Source organism: Siniperca chuatsi, linkage group LG22 (genome assembly GCF_020085105.1).
Source record: "Siniperca chuatsi isolate FFG_IHB_CAS linkage group LG22, ASM2008510v1, whole genome shotgun sequence".
Classification (NCBI taxonomy): Eukaryota; Metazoa; Chordata; class Actinopteri; order Centrarchiformes; family Sinipercidae; genus Siniperca; species Siniperca chuatsi.
The window spans coordinates 18440536-18459794 of NC_058063.1; the positions used below are offsets into that span (position 1 = coordinate 18440536).

Sequence of the window (19259 nt, forward strand, 5' to 3'; positions counted from 1 at the left end):
AGTACATTTTTGCTGATAATACTTCTGTAGTTTTACTTGAGTAAACCTTTGAATGCAGGACTTTAACTTGCACTGGAGAAGTCCTTGGTCCTTGGTGAACAAAAAGCAGCTCAGAATATTCTAGCAATGCTAAACTTTGGTATAAAAAATACAGCTTCAAAATGGGGCGATAATGGGGAAGATTGTTCCATCCACATACAAAAAAATCTTTAGATTTGTAATGTGTGCCCAAATTAAATTATGATCCCAGGAGCAGAAATTTATCTGCCAACAGGAAGAAAACTGGACTTCTAATGTCTAATGTTTTGCCTTTCTCATCCCTTTTGCTAAAAAGGATCAAATACAGTTTTGGTTTTGTGTTTGAGCATGTTGTGTGTAGTTTACTGACATGTTCTAGATGTTTGGAGCAAGTAAAATTCAGACAGTTAGGGCAGCATCCTTCTCAGCTTTTTGCACTTTGTTTATTTGATCTTGAAATTTCAAGCCTCCCAAAGTTGACCAAAATCTAGATAGAAGCTTGTAACCGGAATGTGCACCAACTGGAACAATGACATGTGCATCTAATTAGACTCATTATGATTCGTCCCTGAATAGACATGAAGCCATTAAAGACATGAGTCATCCTTTTCAGGACTGGGCAACATGTTGAGACTGTTGAGATGTTGCCCCGTTCTTTCACAAAGAAACCTAGCTTTTCCCGTAAGTGCCCCATCCTTCCTGCTTGGTTTGAGCTAATTTACACACACATAGACACACCGTTATCTTCACCAGGAACAGGGAAATCCACTCATGCATAAACATGAACAGTATCGGTGAGAAAACAGCAGGGATGACAAAGAAAGAAACAGAAACAACAGAAAGCTGACTAAAGGAATGGGTTTCATTTGAACAGGGGTCAAACGGAAAGAAATGAATAAAAATAAAGAACAGGGGTGAAGGAGTGCAGCTCTGTAATCTCTCTCTCCTCATCAGTCCTTGTTATAGAGTCATTAGCAGGGCTTTCAGACCGTGACGCTGACAACCTCCCTGAAGGGTACACACACACACATATACACACTTACATGCACATAACTCCGCAGCCTGTGGGCTACAAAAGCCTCTCTCTACATTTCACTCCCCAAATATGTCTTATTTGATCTGTGCTGCCCAAAATTATGTGAAAACATTTCGTTTTTCAGATGGAAGTCGCTGTCAAACAGGAGGCGTAGCAAAAGGGGAAAGAAACAATTTCCCCTTTGCCTCAGAGGAATTGTTCATTTAATTGTCTCTTATTAGATGTCTCGATATGGATGTACTATATACAGTATGTGTGTGTGTGTATGTGTGTGTGTTCAGTTCGCTTCACTCCAGGAGAAACTCTTCAGTAAGACCCTACATGCATTCGGTGTTGTTACATAAGGAGTTGTGTTTCAGCTGCCTGATCCAGCAGTCCGTGTGCCAAAACATTATAGTTACATTTGGTCTCTTGGTTGTTTCATTCCCAATTTTAGAGTGGTCATAACGTCTGCGGTTTGTTTTCTTTCTTTCATTTTCTTCTGTCTTTCTTTCTACAAGTCACTATAAGACAAATATACAGTGTCCCCCAAGGACAGTTACACTTCACGAGTGAAAGCACGTTTAGCGAAATGTGCACAAAATCCAGAAAATGCTGAAAATAGCAAAACATGTTCAGAAAAAGTAAACAAATGCAACATAAAATAGTAAGATTACAATTTATGATGGATTTTGGCACTTTGGCCACTTATTTACCTTTGTCCTCTTCTAACCTTTTGACCGTGTGATGCTATATATTTATTTTTTAAGAAAAAAATGTTTTTGTGGTGTTCTGATTGGATAATTTACCCAGCATCTAAATATACAGTATATCCATATACCTGATAAAGGTCATGTAGACTGAAACGTCGTAAATAAATATACTAGCAGTAAGCAAGACGGTGTGTGGGGCTTTTATTCATGTTTTGTGCTTGAGGGCCACTGTAACTCTGCAAAATGTATTACAAAATTGAAATTTGGCACACTTTTAATCTCTGTGAATGTTCTGTAAATGGGGGTGCCAGCAGTTTATATGGAGACTGTTGATGAGGACTTTTATTCATTCACTTTTGAATTGAACCACCATAATGGGTTTGGAGCTCATTATGGTATTGACCATATAAACATCCTGCAGAGAGATGGTCAGTGTTTGCTCCAAGGCAGTAAAACTCTAACTTTTTAACCCTTTTAAGCAGTATAGCTTATATCTACCCCTGGTAATTCTTCGTTTTAATTTGTATTTGTTCTGTAGGTGCGTAGCCAGGGTGTCACAGAGGAGCTGAAGTGCCTGAGTTTACTGAATGCCCTGGATAAGGACCAGGACATCCCCGACCAGCTGGCCCAGCTCTTTGGAGAGCCCTGCATCAAACTGGCCGAAGGCATCAAAGCATACATCTCCAAGGTAAGAAAAATTTAATTTTTAAAAATGACATTATTATTGACATTCAGAATAAGTACAGTACACACAGATTTTTAATATTATATATTTCCCCTATAAATCCCCTAAAACATGATTGTTTTGTAGAATAAATGGCTTTTAATGGTAAATAACCTCTATGGTATTAGAATATTGATATTGCTATTGGTATGAGTCCAGTTTCCAGGAAAGTAGGTCCAATAGTTTTCCAGTGGTGGACATTATTTTCGGAGGAAACTCTCACACACACTCACATAAAGGAAATGTTTTAGTAAAGGAGCTTTAGAGGCTTTTTTTTTCAGCTGTACTCTGGATAAAATAAATGTAGTTGATGGCAAGATGGGCTTTGTTCTCTGTGTTTTGTTGTAGGAAAGCAGCAAACAATGCACAACCAATCAGAATAGAGAACTGATCAGTCCTTAGTATGCTATATCATAAGAAAAATAGGGGTAAAAGGAACATTTCCATAAAATGGAAAATCCAGACTATAATTTTTAACCCCTAAATTATATATTTTGGATATTAACCCTAAATGAACGTGTGTGTGTGTGCACGCGGCCGGCTCTGCTGACCCGGGGATGAAGAGCAGAGGCTGGTTTCAGCGTGAAGGAGTCTGCTCAGTTACAGCGAGCTGAGAAACATCTGTGGTGATTGATGCAGAACTGTACCTCAGGGTGGGACTAATTGGGCGTATTTGTCATCGTAATGGAAAAACCTTCAGCTGCGAGGGAGTAACGCTCATCAAATAAATATATATAAGGGGCATATGTGTTGACTTAAACAGACTGAGATGGACAAATTGAGAAGATACAGATCCTTAAGTTTTTGTCCTAACGTGACTCCATCTCCTGCAGAATGTTTACCTCAGACATACAGTATGTCCAACAAATGGCTAAAATTATTGAGTGACGAGTTCCAGGTCCCAGAACACATTATTTAAATTAACTCATATGGGAGGCTGTTATGAGAGGTTTTTGGACTAAATTCTAAACATTTTGGACAGTTTCAAGGAATTCATTGGTGGCTTATACCATTTTTTGTTATTAAAAACAGCAGATGTACTAATAATAATAGTATATATTCAATAATAGTAATAATGTTTAAACTTTATGGCCTATTTCATCTGCTCAATCATCTAATTTCAAGCCGTGAACTTAAGTGTACCCTTGAAACAACAATAAAACACTTAATAAGACAGTGAGTATTAATCATATAAAGGTAAACTGTAAAATATGATGGACTGAGTGGAAGAGAACCGTTAGTAGTATTGGAAACAAGAGAGCTACAAGTGAGCCACCTCATTTTTCTCCATTTGTACCTGACAGTGATGACACTGATGCTGCACCTCTGCCGGCTGCTCAACTGGTTTTCTCCAGAGAAACCTTTACAGTTAACCGTCTAAGTAACAGCGACTCACTTCAAAGCACCCAACATTAGCTGTGGAGATTTGCAAATTTGCGATAAAAGCAAAATGAAATTGAGCATTTGGGTTATTTTCTATATTTTTAGCGTCTGTGGAGAGGTAGTTGGTGGTGTTAGTGATGGTGCAGAGATTAATTAAAGAGTTTATGGCTCTGTGGCTGTGCCTAACCTTTGACTTTGCTGCCTGCGAGGGTGTGTGCAAGTACAAACATGACTTTCTGATTCAGGCTGTCAACAATGTATCACAAAGCCAATCAATCATTGATAAGAACTAGTGCACCTAGTGCACTAGAGCCTTATTTTTTCTATCATTGCTAACACGTCAGACTTCATGGCATCAACACCACTGAGCCTGTTTTGCTACAAGTTTACATTTATGTGCTCTAACTTGTGTATGAGTCTGTACTTGAGAGAGTTTTGTGCCCCTGGGTGTTTTCAGGTACATGTTAGCACACACACAGATTGGCAAATACACTTCTGGCTGTGTTTGCACAGTGTTGTTTGCAAGTGTTTGGATTGAACCTGCTTGGCTTTTATTAGCTTTATCTGTAAAACCGATGCTTGATGAACCTGTGCCAGACCTCAGTCAAGTACAGTTTAAATAAATGTGGACACCCACTTACAACTGTGTCACTTGTGCCAATGAAATTTCAGCAGTGGTACCAGTATGTAAGGAACGTCTTTTTTGCTAAATCTAAGCACATTTATGGACATTTAGTCAGAATGGACATCTGAGATAATGATATCCTCACTGTGTGTTCAGATTTGACTGAGTTATCCAAGGAGTATTCATTTTTATGCTAATTACAGGTGCTAAGGGTTTTTAAGTAATTTAATTGCACCTGTCCCTTTCACCTCACGCAGTATGTTTGCCTCACGTCTCTCCCTCCGTGCCCTTTAGGGAGAGTTTGTAGGCAAATTTAGTTAAACTGTTTTTTTGGGCAGCTGTAGCTCAGGTGGTAGAGCAGCAATAAATCACAGGGTTGGTGGTTTTGATCCATGGCTCCTTCTGTACACATGTCAAAGTGTCCTTGAGCAAGACACTAAACCCAGTGGTATTAGTTGGCATTGATAAGTGGGATCTAATCTGACAGGTGATGATTTCACAGCCAGGGATTTATATCACATATTGCATATAAAGACGTGTTTTAACACACAAAAACACAACACTACCCACTGTTACCAATAGCTTTTGTATATATGGTTTCCTCTGGGCTCAAAGGTCTAAACTTGGGAGTCATATGGCAAAATAAATGCTCACACTGAGATACAAACATACACTAATTAAACACAAGTCAGTCACATTACTATTACCCATACACTCCTGCAGTAAGTAAATAGATTGGGACTGACACCCATTAAGGTCAGACTCCCTTCTGTGCATATGTTGAATCAGCATGAAAATACCAAGGACTCCAGGAAGCTGTGGTTTGAGAATCCCCCGACACTCTCACACACACACACACACAGTCATTCATAAGCCCACTGAGTCGCTCCATTGATATAAGTCATCTTCTTGCAGACATAGCCAAGAGGACTTTTCCAACTTAGTCTGAATGTCTGGACGCCTACAGCAGTATATTTTCAGTCCCCTCATTTCCTACAGCATCCACACAAACACACAAACGCAAACCACCGTCTGCCTTTGTTTAAGCCTCTCTTTCTGGCTTACTTGCTCTCCCAATATGCTTCTTTTTTCCTTTACCTCTCACCTCTTCACCCCCTACCCCACTCTCTGCTCTACTTGTATGATACAATCGCAGAGTGCTGCTCCATGCCCCCTTGGTCCTCAGTGGACGGGAACAGGAACGTCTAGTTTTACTCCTGTGTAAATGGGTAACACAGAAAATGCATGGTGACACACATCCAAACAGATTAATATCCCATTATTCTTTTCCAAACATTCACACATGCGGACAGACGTATTATCGAGCTAATCCAAATCCCATTAATTTCCATGTCAGCACTTCGGGTGTTTTTTTTTTTTTTTTGTACTGATGCTGCTTGAAAAAGAGCAGAGAAAAAGGCAAGCTATCCCTGAGCAAGACATTTTAACCCCTGTCTGCTCCAGTAGAGCGTCTTGGTGACTAACAGTACAACACAGCTTATAAAACAACACCCTGTTGTATTCTTCGTCAAACTTGCGTTACAGGATTAAGGTTTTCAAAAAAAGGAGTTGTTGAGTCGAAAAAGCCAAAATGGTGGTTAGTTCGAGCTGGCAGACCAAGTAGGCGCCGTCTCTTTCCTTATAAAATGCTTCAGTGAAAGTACTGGCGATCCAGATTTTAAACCGTGGCAACAATCTATATAGCTTTTTACATTTTATACAGATGAATACTGAGGCTGGATAGCAATTAAACAGTTTGAATTACACCAGTTTTATAATGTTTAACTGTGCATGTAGCAATCAAGGCCTTAATTACAGTACTTTTTTCTTTTATGTCCATTTCCATTTATCAAACAAACATGGAGGTGAATGAGTAATGCTTTCTCTAACATAACCTAATCTAGAAGCATATGCACAGCATTTACAGCCTAAAATGCTCGTACATTTACAAAATTAAAGAAAATAAAAACCTAGCTTGAATCCCCTCACCTCACCCCTGTTGGTATTTTTAAGACACAACAGGACAGGAGTAGCCGAGAGGTCTGAGTAGCAGCTCATGATCTCTATGCCGCAGGACTAAAAGTCCTAATGTACTAAACAAAAGACATTGAAGCTGGCAACTGATGTAGCCACTGATAAGATGGAAGCCAGTGGTACGTTACAGGCTAATGGGAGCTTTTCCTTATTACTCTCTGAGGCATTTTTCCTTGCTACGATTGAGTTGCAGTGCCTTGTGACTCACATGGTCTGGTTTATTTGATTGGCTACTGACTTGGCTTGTTCCTTATTCTCCTTGGTTGGCATCTGACAATCGTAGGAATGGGAATGATCCTGCTGCTATACCACCACCAATTGCTCTCATTGTCTTTTCTAGCACTGATTCTGGACCATAGACTAACAGGTCACAGGCTTGAATCCCCAGATCTGTTGGGAAAAGGCATTTAAAGGAACAGTTTGACATTTTGGGGAATACGCTTATCTGCTTTCTTGCTGAGAGGTACACAAGAAGATTAATACTCTCATATCTATCCTTTCAGTATGAAGTTGGAGCCAGGAGATGGTTAGCTTAGCCTAGCATAAAAACTGGGAGTTAATCCGTACAAAAATCTAAGTGAATAAACGACAACTTTTGGTTTGACCTTTGGAGAGAGTGAGGATAGCTGTTTCTCCCTGCTTCCAGGATTTTATCCTAAACTAAGCTAACCGTCTCCTAGTCCCGGTTTGTGCTGCTCATGTATTAGGTCACAGAGGTAACCATTGGTTTCTCTAAAAGATCATTAATCAGCGATGTTTGAAACACCCAGAACATAGTTTTGTTCTGACGGTATTTTCGAATCCTCGAAGACTCTTTTAACCATCTGTATGAAAAAATATTCAGTTCGCTGCACGATAAAAAAGATTTTTAACCCGTTTTCCCAAGTTGTGACACTGTTTCCTATCCAGGAATCCTATCTATCTATCTATCCTATCTTTGTTTGGATTTGGAAATGCCTTCAGAACAATGGTAAGTTTTGCAAACGACCTTCTGGGTTTTTCAAACATCGCTAGTTAATGATGTTTTAGAGAAACTAACGGTTATATCTTTGACTTGAATGTATGCTAATACATGGGAGGCACAAACTGGGGCTGACCTTCTCCTGGGTCCAGCTTCATACTTAACTGGCAGATATAAGAGTGGGATCGATCTTCTCATCAGACATTTGGCAAGAAAGCGAATAAACATGTTTCCCCAAATTTTGAACTATTCCTTTAACCCTCAGTGGTGACGCTGTGGTTGTACTGGTGTACTGAGAAGGTCCCAGGTGTAAATGTGTAGCAGAGGGTCACTGGGATAATATTCCTGAGGACAAATGTCTGACCAAAGCCACGTGTTGCTGAAGCTTGTCTGTAAGGTGTCCCGGCTGTTGCAGCTAACAGGTGCTGGGAGGAAGCGCTGATCACGGCTCCTTACTGCAAATCAACTACTTAAGGCTATTTGATCCAATGCTCTTTTGCAACAAGTAGAAATATGTTTTGTTTTGATAGTACTTGGATGGAAATGATACGCCCTTAGTGCTGGTAGGATCATGAAACAATGAACCGTATCCATTCAAGTTAAGAGGGAAAAGAAAAAGACTAGTTGGCAATGGATGTATAATTGGTTTTGGATTAAGATATCAGATATCTGAAAAGTCCAAGGTCAAAAATAAGGTTTAACTACCCACATAAATGCAATAAACCTATCTAACTCTTCACTAATACGTTTGAGAATTCACTGACACAAACTCACACACATTGTCTCTGTGCCTTTTAGCTCTGGCACAAAATCAACAGTCCAACAAGCCCAAAACAGATGCTTGGATTTGGTTCACTGAAAAACTTAAACTATGCGGTTTGGCTACGTGTTCAGCCTCACCCGGTCATGTCGGTTATAAAAAAACAGAGAATGACAAGCGGTGAGTGTGAAAGGAGCAGAGTATTAGAATGGAAAACTAAAACTTCCAAACTAATGGAAATTATATAAAATGTGTTGGCTCTGCATATAGATTCCTCTGTGGGGCACACATGCGTACAAATTGTATTTAATGAGTGAGTGATGATGTGACAAATCTGCGTGCAAGAGGATGACGGAGGAAGACAGTGATGGTGATAGTGGTGTTGGCATGAGATGGATGGTGATAAATATTGAGACCACAGTGATGGGAGTGAACTGAAAGACGTCAAGGTCAGAGGTTGGGCCGAACGAAGCCAAACTGGAGTAACAGAAGGGAGGAATAATGGAAATAGTGTATGAAAGAAAAAAAGGAGGGAGGAGGTGAGAAGGAAAGTAGCTGTTAACAAACCCAGCTGGACAGGAACAAATAAAAATGAAAGATGAGAGACGTGGAGGAAAAGAGGGGAAGCAGAAAATAAAGGTGCTGCAGGAGAAGAAGGAGGAACTGATGAGAAAAGAGAAAAAGAGCTGGTAAGAAAGTTACCAAGAAAGCAAAAAAAAATATATCACAATGAGGTTTTGATTATATAACATTGTGTGGAGGAAAAAGAAGGGAAAGAAAACATCATACTGACTGAGTTAAAATTCAGTGGGTTCAAGCAATGTTTGTTTAACGTCCAAATAATAGTTCAAATTGAAATAATAATACAAAGGACCACACTGGTGGTTTTGCATGTTTTGCATGTTTTCCAAACCATTTTAGGATCAACATATATAAAAACAACTTGTAGACACTTAAAACTTGCCCGGGGTATACTTAATCCAACACGGTAAGCAGTTAGTCTGCTTATTTTTACACTATCAAAGTACATTATTTTGAAGACTCTTCCTTGCATCACTTTGAAGTTCTACTGTACGGTGGCGAGAATCAAACCAAGTAGACAAATTTCAAATAAGTTCATGTGACTTTTATGAAAAACACTATTGTTTGTCAGCCTATATCATAAAAATGTAACATAAAACATTGAGAGTCCATAACAATGAGAAACACTGTCCAGAGAAACGGAAAGAGAAATCCACATGATTTGGCAAAGGCAGACTGATGAGGCTTCATATTAGCTTCGGCTAATATGAGTTAAAAAATTAAAAAAGAACGATGTAAGACATGTGGTTGAAAAGAGGGGAAGCCAAAAACAGAGGTGCTGCAGGAGAAGAAGTAGAGAGATGAGAAAAGAAAAGGACTTGGTAAGGTAGTGGCCAGAATAAAATGTCTCACAATGAGGTTTTAATTATGCACTCATTGTGTGGAGGCAAAATAGCGGGAAGAAAAAATCCTTTTGGCTGACTTAAAGTTCACTGGGTACAAGAAACATTTAACTAAACGACCAAAACAATAATCCAATACTTGTATGTGACTTGTATGTGTGTCTGTGACTTTTATTGTGACTAAATTTTAAAAGAACCACACTGATTTTGCATATTTAAGCTCATTAACTACAAATCAGATATACTTTACATTACTGCTGACTATTTTCCAAAGCATATAAGCATTTAAATTGATTTGCATCCCATCTAGGAAGCCATTGGTTTCAATTCATTTCATTAAAGTATAAAAATCAACTTGCAGTTGCTTCAGTGTAAACAATTAGACTGCTTATTTTTACATGATCATAGCAGGGTAATAGCCTTTGAGAGCAGAAACCATTTTAAATACTTTCTTGCATCACATTCAGGACTGCAGAAAATAAAACCCAGTAGACAGGTTTGCCAGTTGTGAAAAAGGTCATCATATTTCAGAAGCTTCCTGCATGAAAACAACTTAAATATGTGTGAAGGGAGGAGAGTGATGGGGTAGGAGAGAAGAGAGAAACAGCACAGGGGGATTTAGGATGTCATGCGTGTTACGAAGCTCAGGTATTCAAGTGTTGGAGACCGGAGTAACTTCCCACTGGGCAATTTGACGTTTAATAGATGTCTGTTATAAGTCTATTTGTCTGTAGACATCTACTTTAGATTAAGGCTATTCAAGGTTGAAAAGTGAAAGTTTAGTAGACGTCTAGTCTTAACGTAACATTGCATTGTGGGATATCAGTAAACAGAATCTGTGTTTATGACAAAAAAATAAACACTCTGGTTTTACGTAGCTGATAAATCCTGGTCTATATCAGAGCTAAAGCATAGAGGCGATGTTAAAATGAGGTCTATTGCTCAGTGGGTTTCCTTTGCTCTTCTACCCTGCTGTTCTCAGTTTAAGACAGACAGAGCGCTAACATCTGCACCTGTTGAGAAAAATTGGAAATGCATCAGATCTCAGCTTCCAGTTGCAGTGATGGATAAGGGCCTGGGTTATAACAGTCACAGCAGGAATTCATATTATCGCTCGCTCAGATATTCTCTCCTGGGTCTCAGCTGTGGTGTGTCTTTACCATCACTCTTACTCAAAGATCAGTGTGGTAAAAAATGGCTGCATGCGTGACTGTCTAACTGTAAGGACTCAATTTTTGTTTTTTGCAGAGTAGGTGGCCTTGATTGTTTTCCAAGAATGTCTTTGATTTATTTTATCCTATTTTACCACATGTGCTGCAGATAGCTGACTGTGTGCAAATGGCAAGATGCTACAGTGGCTGAACTGCAGTTATTTTGTTTGAAGAATGTTTTTCCTTCCTCCGGTTTAGGTCAAAGGGTGAAAACCGGTTCCCCAGCACAGAGAAGGGATTTACCTTTCCTTTTAGGGAGGCCAGGGTTAACACAAGGTGTAGAAATAGCAGCTGAAACCGAACTGATCATGATTTTGTCTGCAGGGTGCTGAGATTTGTCTTTCGGTAATAATGATGGATAAGAACACCTGCTAAATATGTCATGAAATATAAAAATGAGCTTGAGTTTCAAAGACAGGTCCTTTTAGTAGCTGTTCAGGAGCTTTTGACCATACCACATGGTCTTCATCAGCAGATAAGAGTTGTGTAGTTTTAGAGCACTTCAACCTTAAATTTCAAAGTTCATTCTTCATTCTTGGCCTTGGAAACAGCAAAACAATCTAGCCTCGAGTTCCATTTAGGAGCTGTTCAGAAGCTTTTGACCATATCACCTGAGCTTCATCATCATCTTCATCATGGGCCAACACGGACGAGGAGTATTTAAAGTGCTCCGAAAAAAATTGTGTGCTTGCCACCATCCCTGCATCCTAGTTCTCTCATTGTCACTTAACAAGTTGCTGCAGGGAAACCGCTGTGACAAGTGGAAAATTAGCTTTTAAGATCAGAGGTCAGATGTGTCACACCATCTTCATCAGCATCAACTACTATTTCCAAGATCAAGAATGAACTTTGATGCTTAACTTTCAGGAATAGAAGTCCTAAAAGTGACATGGACAGCCCACATGTCCACAGATCCATCTCCATGACCACTGAGCAAACTCCATTATCTGCTGATGAAGACCATGTGATATGGTTGAAAGCCCCCAAGTAGACCTTGAGTTGGGATTGTTTTGTAAAACTTAGACTAGGACTTAATGATGACTTAAGGATACTTAACTAAATGAATTCACAAAGTACGACAGTACGAAGTACGATTCTATCTGAGAACAGATTTTTTATTTTCTTGTATGATTTTAAAATATATAATAATAATAATAATAATAATAATAATAATAATTAAAGATGAACAAGAAGAAGCTGTTTTATTGGTACTTTTTACTGTCGACCCGTCAAGCAAGTATTTTCTAATCAAAGGTCACTTTCTTTAAGGAAACAAAGCTCCACTGGCATCTCTTTGTCTCACACAGATGTATTGTGGGTGCTGTATCTCTATCTGCTCCATGTCAAAGCAGTGATGTCATAGCAAATATTTGGCTTTTGACTGCTGATGAAAAACAGCTGTTTTGACATAACTTGTCAGGGTGTGGACGGACACGCAGCAGGCTTCAAAGTTCTAACCTTCAGAAAGCATTGCACCATGCAATTCAGTTCAGCTGCTCTTTGAAACCAAATTATGCATTTGGATGCGCGCGGCTCTGTTCAAGGGCGTTTTTTGTGCCACAGTACAATTTGTTGAATTTTATTGATGAATAAAATATGTCTTAGCCTCTCAGTCTGCTCTTATCTTATTCTGATATCGCACAGTAAGAATCTGAGTGGACTTTCTGTTCCTTTCATCTCTCCCTCTGCTTTTCTCTTGTTTGCCAAATGACCTTTGTGTTTTACAAGTGTACAGTTTAAAATCTGTGCTAAAATGGTTCTTCTGTTGAGGAAACACTTGAAAAATCATCTACAAATAAAGGAAATTAAATGGATAGTACTGAAATGACCCCGTACACAGAGAAACACTGAACTGAAAGTCATTTATTCACAAAGCTCTGATAGAAGTCAAAGAGACACATGACTCTGCAGTTTATCATCAAGCATGAACATTTCATTACCTTTAAGGATTTTAAAAACTCATGAGTTCTTTGACACAAAAATGATCTTTAAATAAGTTTTCCAAAATGAACTCAATGGGCCCATGCAAGAGTCAGCTTTGGTCAGTATAGTCTTTTCAAATCAATGAACAATTAGCAACGCTTATTATTATTCTAAAAACACTGACACTAGTTTGACTGTGTGTTGCAAAGATAATTATGTCTCCCTTCTCTTGTTCCTTCTCCATCTAACTACAGAAATTAGTGAAAAGGACACATTTTCACATCATATCCTGTGAAAAGTGATGGCACCATTTTTTCATAACGGTAGGTTTACTAAAGGACAACACACACAGGCTGCGTATGATCCGAACACCAGCCCATCGCCGTGTCAGGATCTGCCACTGTCCTATTTCCCAAAGTCGACACACAACAAGGCTACAGAAAAGCAGCTACTTGATCACATTTGATTTTGAATATTTCTTCTCTTTCTGATGCATGTGTGCTATGGGTGTCTATTAAAGGTCATCAAAAGTCGCATTGCTCCATGATGAGAACTGTATGTGGTGCACTTCAAGGATAAGGCTGGCGTTGTTCTATATTTTTATTATTGTCAACAAATCCCATGAAAAGACCAAAACCAGCAATGTGTTATTCCATCTCTTTTTTTCCATCTCATTTGTTGGGGACTATTTTCAGCCGTGGATTAACACACTTAACACATTTGGTGCCCTAGTGAGTATTTACAGCAGTTGGACTGACTCAAAATAAACTACAGTGTTCGTGTTCATCATAATGTAAGAACATCCATTGCAAAGGTGTGCCTCACTGATGTGTTTTTAATAGTTTTTGGTCAACAAGGGAGGCTAATGGTCCTGAGGAAAATGATATATGAAGCTTTGGATACACACACAATACTTATTAGTAGGATCAATTCATTGTTAGCGATTAGCTATCACCAGACTTGTCCTTTAAGATTTAATTAATTCATATTACTATGACGCTGCTGTGATATGTATTTGCGTCTGCCTTTTGAATTTAAAGTTTTGATTAAAGGTTATGGTTTTAGTAGGCTTAAAGAGAAAAATTAAAAATGTATGTATGAGTCTCCTGTGAGACTCATACAGAAAGTAGGTGTAACCACCTCATCATAAATCAGAACTCATCAAAAGTAGGTCATCTCACTCTCGGGTAATGAAGAGATGTGACATAACCGTAGCAACATTGTTATTTTGAGTGGCAAACACTTGGTCTGATCTGGGGTTTGTTTCATGTTTCATTCTGAGCAACACTTCCTTATCTTACTCTACTCTACAGTTGGCTATTCAAATGCAAATGTCAGTCACCGACATGCTGTGTATATATACACACACACAGACAGGGAGGGGTGGAGGGCTGCAGTGTTGTTAGTGATTTCCAGATGATACACAAACACAAAAGACCTCTGCGTTTGGCGTCGCCTACCCTCCCTCAGTCCAAGCTTCTGTCCAGCGACCCCCGAAAATCCCTCTCCTACCTCCATCTTTACATCCCAACTACTACACATACTGAAGTTTCTTTAGCTTCTTTAGCATCAGCTATTTGTTTAATACAAAAGACAAGAAGCTTCAGTGCTGTCACGATATATGTATTAACTGCCAAATGCAAGACTTATACCATCTTGGGGGGATTTCTCCAAAGCAGAAAGCTCGGGTCAGATGAATAACTTATTCACTTGTTTTAAGTCTTATATGTATACACACATTTCAAAACTCATAAAATAAAGCTCACAGTCAGCATTCCTACAGCACCTGTGCAGCTTAAACTTTGCTTTAACTTGTCAGTAAAGCCTGATGAGACTTAGCTTCTCCATATCAGCCCTTTCCTTCCTACTACTAAAGCAAAGTGTAAGCAATGTACAGGTGCACCAACTGATTTCCCACCTACCTTCATTTCCAGCTAAACGTTGTACATCATTTACTGTAATAAAGAAATGATCTATTGATGCTTTGGAAGTACTGGAAGAAGCCAGGCACAGCCAGAGCTTTTTTACTCCTAAACTGCGGTTTAAACTAACTCAAACTTGTCATTCTCTTGTTCACTTTTCTTCAAGACCCTTAAACAAGTTCAACATGTGACTCAGTGATCAGTTTGATGATCATGCCAAAGAAAATCTGATCTGTTCATTGTTCGCAGCTTTCTCTCCTTTTTGATACACAGAAGATGTTATTCAAATATTCTATTATCTTGGCTCTGAGTGATCATAAAAGACAAACAAAGGAGGAATGGACGGTTCTTGGAAGACGGTTCACTCAAAAAAAAATAACATTTTATATGGGAATAAAAGGTAGAAAAGACAGTGAGAATCCAAAATGAAAAAAATTAGAGGGTGCAGGGTTAAAGGGTTGGTAAACCACAACCAGAGTGAGGGAAGTGGAAAGCGGGACAAAAAAGCAGACAAGATTTATATTGCTCTTGATGAAACCTGTCGATACATGTGTGAGCAATAACTAACATCAGCAGATTGCAACACACTCAGCTCACACCTGCTGAAGGAAAATAACACTGAATAAGTCTCAGGATTGTATTTCTTATGCAGTGGGGAATAAGTGTCGAGAGTTTTTTTATGATCTGATTAACACAATATAGGAAACCTTGATGAAAACTTCAAGTTTTGCATCCAAATCAAATCATTACAATAGCGATCACTGGATTCGCTCGTAGGGGCTGAGTAAATATGCATACATTTTTTGCATTGAGTTCAACTTTGATGGACTCTCGTCTTGATAGTGCTGACCTCTGAGGGAACAGAGAGCCAGAGAGTACAAAATAGAGGAAGTTATTGTAGCTTATTAGCTGTGTTGTACCATCCACAAAAGAGGTATGGTTTGCAGACAGTTATGAGACAGGAGTTGATGATTAAATACATCATTTAAATAAACTATGTGAACTTATTGTGATTTGTCCCTTGCTAACTGATAGTTAGAGCTTTTATCCCCCCCTCAGTAACTCTTTATGGAATAAGATTCCAGATAGGAGTAAACGGTCCAGAAAAAATAGAAAGAAGCTTTGAGAGCTATTCTGGCTGAATAGTGCTAGCATGTTCCCAACTGTTAGCTTACCAGATACAATAGTTTACCAATTAGCCAAATCAAATATTTCACTTTCTGGTGTGATCAGGCTGTAAACATATTTTTGATGACTTTTCCAAATTTAGATGCTGTTAAAATCTAAAAAATTTTCCAACACTGTTTTATTTTAGTGTCCTGTTTTATCAAATTTTCGTAAGAAAATGTAATGTTTTTTCAACAGCATCTTAAATTTTGTATATTTTCTAGGTTAAAACAGGCAGCATTGCTCCAATGAACCCTTATAAGGATGGAAAAACCTCTAGGAAACATTGTGCAAGTCCCCAGCATCTACATATTTGTACATGGAGCATTTACAGACCAAACATTGTTATAACATCACAACTGGTAAACTTGACTTCTAGCTTCAGTTAAATACTCAACAGTAGGTATTTTGGGATAAACAGGCCCAACATTGTCGTTGCTAAAACATACTGCAGGCTTTGCTGCAACCTTGAAAATGTGACATGTTGGTCACGTCTGATGAAGTCATGGTTTCATTCACCACAATCAAGGATGTTTTTGTTGATTAGGTTTTATTGAGTTTCCTTCTGGGAGAAAATAAAGTCCCCACAGTACACTCACGGCCGCAGGAGGAGCTTCTGTGAATTCTTAAATTGTTGTGTTCACATCTAATATCATCTCTGGACCACACTGTCTCCTTGGCTCAGCCTTTTATCTCTTTTTATTTTTAGCCTATTCCCTAGATGTGCACCGACTTCCTTGACCACAGTCTGCCTCTGCTATTCTGTATGAAAAATAAAAACGTTGGCATAAACACAACTGTGAGATAAATGAATAAACACACGACTCCTATGAAGTCATCACACTGTATGCAGAAAGCCTGAAACCACGCTGAACGTTTGATAAATGGGCCTATTTTGACAGTCAAAATAATAAGCGTTTGAAGCTCACCACCTTGCAGGCTTTAGCAAGACTTGCCAGATTTGTTTTTATATAAAATATATTTCCTAAGGGCTTCTTTTTTTTTTTTTTTACAATATATTCAAAGGAAGCTGTGGTCTTGAGAGATGCTTTTGTGTAAACCACAGACAGGCGAGTCTGGGCCAAACTGAATCATAGCGTTTGTTTTCACCTGCCAGATGCAGCAGATGGGTGGGATCACTGGACAATATAAAATGAACACAGATGAATCAGTGTTTTTTTATTGTGTTGGAACACACATTTGTACATTTGACAGCTTAATCAAGCTGCAAAACAAAATCACAACTGACAAGACAAAACAAGACTTAACCAAACACTATCTCACCTACATGCAAATTAATCAAATTAATATGAAAATATAATGCAATATATAATGCATTAAAAATACAATTTCTAGATACAAAATATTTAAACTACAACTGAAACAAAATAAAAGCAAAGATATGAAAAAACTTAACTACAAATACCATACCTACACCAGTACCTAAAATGGAGATAAAATATGGGTGGCTCTAATAAAATGAATAATAACTCTGATTTGTAAATGCTTGCACTGTGAACAGAACAACTCGAACTCGCTCCAAGAGTACAAGAGACAAACCACCGCTGTCTCCTGGGTTTTGACGGCTGAGCAAACATTTTCACCACGGATGATTTCAGAAAAGGTTCAACTGTACTGCTTTATAACTTTGAATTAAATCCCACTTTCTGTCAGTGTTGATTACCACTTCCAAAAATCCTCCGCCACTAGTTTGCTCACTAGATCATATTTTTAGGAGAGGCTATGTGCATCATGTGCAACACACACTGGCCACATCATGTAACACTGCTTTATTGATGCCTGTAGCACACACCGGATGTAAAGTCGTAAAGTGTGTTCTGTTTACTTAAATTCTTTCTTCTTACAAACTTTCTTGTGAATTAAACCAGTGTACTCACAAGTCCAGGAGGCAGGGGTAATGTTGAATGAGGGTTTATTTTAGGATGTGGATCACAACATCAGGGCACGGGGATCTTATCTAACTGGTCCATTACCGACTTTATGTTCTCTTCTGGATTACATGCTCTTACACGATGTAACGCGTTACATGATACAGTACACGGTCAAAAGCCTGTTTTGATTCGATTTGAGACTTCTCTACATCTTTGTAAATAATAAAAAAATATGTACCTGTATTCTGGCACACAAGGAAATAATAGTAAATATGAGCTTTACTTTTAGCATAATCCACCTATGATTCAATATTCAAAATGCACATACAACTTTTATATGAACTCATGTAACCTGTGGTAACCAAATATGTACTTAACTTCTCTTACAGTAGACCCATGTTTACCATATACTTTGCACAAAGCCAGTTCTCCACCTAATCTTCCTTCACGTGCAGTAGAAGTATTTAACATAATATGTTATTATGTTATTCCTGCACTATATGCCTATAAAAGGTCTTACAAGATCAAAGTCCATGTTAAAACAATAAAAGTGATTCTGACTGGAGGTATGAGGATATCATGCAGGACAATGATTGTATTTGCCTGCACACACGAGTACTGCTGAGGCAAGCACCTAGGATGGTCTTGTTTTCATGCCGTATCACGTCGTATTTTTGGGAACAGAATTTGACGGACACAACGATCAGCACGGATGACTTAAGTTGTTTACATGCCACAGTATTCTGACGAGATTGGGACGTGAACATTTTCAAATAGAGATTGTGTATTATTCCTAGGTGATATCTTATTTACAACATCCACTTCATTGCAGGATTGTCAACATACTGATATAAAATGCAGAACTTATTTTAGCAATTGGATCAATTAAGCCCAAAATTTATAGCGCTAATTTGATGTAAGGGGTATAAGCATGGCATTTACTCTACATATAGATATTAATATATATGATTATTACTACATCAGGAATTTGATTGAGAACATAGAAGTTGGAACAGAAAAAGAAAATACAATCATAAAACAATGATATCCCCCCCAGAAAACCTTAAATATTGCATCCTTGGAGTTTGTATTACACCATATATGTGTCTTTATTATGACGTACTCATGCAGGTATGTGATATTAGTATTTACTCATGTGAAACAAAACTTAAAACACTGAGGGCCCAAGAAACAGAAGACTGAGGCAGTAAAACAATCCCGCCTCTGGCCTAGTTTCACGCTGTTTGTGTCCTTAGGAGTAAAAACCATGTTGTGAAAGAGATTAAGGGTGACAGACAGAGAGACATAGAGAGACACAGGGAGGGAGGAGAAAGAGAGAGAAATAATGCAATAGTTAGCTGTGTAGAAACTGCCCCTTCGACTAGAGTTTCACAGTAGTTCATGTCTTCCTACAGAGGAACCAGAGAGAACAATACAGAAAGAAACACAAACAAACGCATATAGGAAGGTAAATATACATACAAAGT

General features: G+C 38.5%; 1 protein-coding gene and 1 long non-coding RNA gene across 3 annotated transcripts in view; one reads left to right on the plus strand and one right to left on the minus strand.

The window, feature by feature from the left end:
- Positions 1 to 19259, minus strand: part of LOC122870512 — a 71976-nt gene that overhangs the window by 39163 nt on the left and 13554 nt on the right. The gene's annotated exons all lie outside the window — the stretch shown is intronic.
- Positions 1 to 19259, plus strand: part of tnfsf10l (TNF superfamily member 10, like) — a 61856-nt gene that overhangs the window by 25701 nt on the left and 16896 nt on the right. The window contains exon 2 of the mRNA XM_044184742.1: positions 2285 to 2434. Within this exon, the coding sequence (XP_044040677.1) occupies positions 2285 to 2434 (150 nt within the window). The remainder of the gene's footprint in view (positions 1 to 2284; positions 2435 to 19259) is intronic.